Source organism: Mesitornis unicolor, unplaced genomic scaffold (genome assembly GCF_000695765.1).
Source record: "Mesitornis unicolor isolate BGI_N332 unplaced genomic scaffold, ASM69576v1 scaffold48322, whole genome shotgun sequence".
Classification (NCBI taxonomy): domain Eukaryota; kingdom Metazoa; phylum Chordata; class Aves; order Mesitornithiformes; family Mesitornithidae; genus Mesitornis; species Mesitornis unicolor.
In genome coordinates this window covers 32,878-35,593 of record NW_010172173.1, presented here as the reverse complement: position 1 = coordinate 35,593, position 2,716 = coordinate 32,878, and the positions used below count along the sequence as shown (strand labels likewise).

Below are 2,716 nucleotides of genomic sequence, written 5' to 3'. Positions count from 1 at the left end.
GCTTTTTTGTCACCGCCTGCAGCACCCGAGCCCATGCCCAGGCTGCAGGGACCAACATCCACCCCTTCAGCACAGAAAGCATCTTCTGCAGTTATCAGTGCAGAGAACAATGCCAAAGGAAATCACTAAAGCAATGTAAAAATACAGAGGGGAAAAATGTAACCTGAAATTCTGAATTCTGTCTGTACCTGTAAGGACAGAGTTAGAGGACACGTGTGGGTGACCCTCCTGGACTGACAGTCAGCAGCAGATGAGTAAACAGCAGACTGATGTCTACAAACTGTGTGACATTTCTCTTATTATGTACAAGCCCATCGAAAAAAAGATGCCGCCCAACTCTTAAACTTTGGATTTGCACACCCCAAAGAAACCGAAATATGTGTAGTTTACTGAAATCATAACTGGTTATATTTAGTCTTTTAATAAAATATATCACATAATGTTGATGCACTGTATAGAACTTAAAAATCTGGAGCACTGCAAGTTATAGACTGTGTAAATATTTTGTTTGGTAATACACTTACCTTCTCCACACTAACCAATCACTGCTTCCTTCAACTACTTTAAAAGTTTTCAAAAAGTAAGGCTGCGTATAAAAATACCACTACAGAATCACGAGGCAAGAAGGCGGCAGACAGGAGAACAACTCTACACCCAGAAAAGCTGAAGTCTTACAAAACACACTCTCTTCTAAAAATAGTGACTGTTCACAGGCCAAAAGCAGGAAGTAAACCCATAATTCTTATAAAAAGTCTGTTTCTCTCCCTTCTAGAGGAAACAAAAGCAGAAGCCCCGAGAGCATCGCCTGGAATTCGCAGCTGTCCCTGGCTCAGAAAACAGCTCAAAGCCCGGGGAAGGTCTGAGCCCCGCGACAGCGATGCACGGCTGCTGCCCTCGCTGGACCACTCCACCGGAGCCACACAGGGACAAGGCAAGGAGCTGAAGGGACCACGGGCACCCGGAGCCACAGACAACCCCTGCCAGGAACACCTGCTTCCCATCGCAGAAGTACCCACACGTCTCGTCACTCCTCGGCAGCACGCTGCGGTAATCTCTGATTCCGGGATGGGACGGGAAGTGTCTGATTTTGCATGCTTAGGGGATACTTATTAGGATTAGGCTTGGCAACTAAACCTGGTATGGGCTTCCAAGCATAGGCCAATTTCTCTCTATCTTACAGACAGAAACTCTGCTGCTCTGTAAGGGGGATGTCGGGGAAGTTTGGGCTGACAAAGCACCAGCTCCCCTGAGCGCCTTACCTTACACAGCCACAGATCATACAGAAATACAGCCATTTTTACAAAACTGTAACTCCTGCGCGTCAGCTCGTCAGTGAGGTTTTAAATTGATTTGCAACACAGCACCAGTAAAGCAACTGGATTTAGGAAAATGACAGGATGAGCTGTCCAACTAGAAAGGTACACATAAATACCTACAGAAACAGGTAAATACCTACACAAATAACCCCAGACTTTGCTGGCGAACGCATAACCCCCAAACCAACAGACACACCATCTGCCCCAGTGCCAACACAGAGGGAAGGCAGACCCAGTCCAAGGACAATCAAAAGCCAGGCTGAAGTGTTCCCTGCACAAAACGTAAAAGCAGGCGAAAAAGGCTGAAGTCTTATGACAGAAATAACTCACAATTTGTTTTGTTTTGTTTTTATAGGGAGAGGGAAAAAAACAAAGTGCAGATGAAAGCCACAACCAACTTCAGCTACGCCAGAAACGAGAGCAACTGCACGAGCGATAACAGAATCAGCCACGTCATTTTCCCCTTGCTTTACACAGTTCTGTTCCTGGTGGGCATCACCATGAACGGCCTGGCAATGTGGGTCTTCTTTAAAATATCCAGTAAATCCCACTTCATCATCTTCCTCAAGAACACGGTCATTTCTGACCTGCTCATGACCCTGACTTTTCCCTTTAAAATTCTCAGCGACGCAAGGCTGGTGTCATGGGTATTGCGGGGATTTGTGTGCCAGGTCACCCAGGTCGTGTTCTACTTTACCATGTACATCAGCATTTTGTTCCTTGGTCTAATAACTATCGACCGCTATCAGAAAGCCACCTCGCCCTTCAGAACATCGACACCAAGGAGCCTTTTGGGCGCCAAGATCCTGTCCACAGCAATCTGGATATCCATGTTTGCTCTTTCGTTACCCAACATGATTTTAACAAACAAGAAGAAGACACCGAAGAACGTAAAGAAGTGTGCCCTGCTGAAATCTGACTTTGGCTTAGTCTGGCATGAAATTGTGAACTACGTTTGTCAGCTTATCTTCTGGGTTAATTTAGCAGTCATAGTTGTATGCTACATGCTCATAAGTAAAGAGCTGTACAAATCCTATAAAAGGACAAGATGCACTGGAAAAGCAACCAAAAAGACTGTAAATCTGAAGGTTTTCATCATTATCGCGGTCTTCTTCATTTGCTTCGTGCCGTTTCACTTCACCAGGATCCCCTACACGCTGAGCCAGACGAGAGACGTTTTTCAATGCTCTGCCCAAAACACCCTGTTCTACCTAAAAGAGAGCACGCTGTGGCTGACGTCACTGAATGCCTGCCTGGATCCGTTCATATACTTCTTCCTCTGCAAATCCTTCAGGAAGTCCTTGCTGGATGTGCTGTGCCAGCACGCGGCATCGCCGGAGCTGAGAGCGCGGATGAAGGAGCAGAACGAGGGGGACGATACTGACGAGACCCCGCTCTAG

At 46.5% G+C, this 2,716-nt stretch overlaps 1 protein-coding gene across 1 annotated transcript; it reads left to right on the top strand.

Annotated features, from left to right (window-relative positions):
* Window positions 1-1,696: 1,696 nt before the first annotated feature.
* On the top strand, window positions 1,697-2,716 carry P2RY12 (purinergic receptor P2Y, G-protein coupled, 12). Its single transcript, XM_010180287.1, has one exon. It carries the CDS (start codon window positions 1,697-1,699, stop codon window positions 2,714-2,716), a length of 1,020 nt encoding a protein of 339 aa, XP_010178589.1.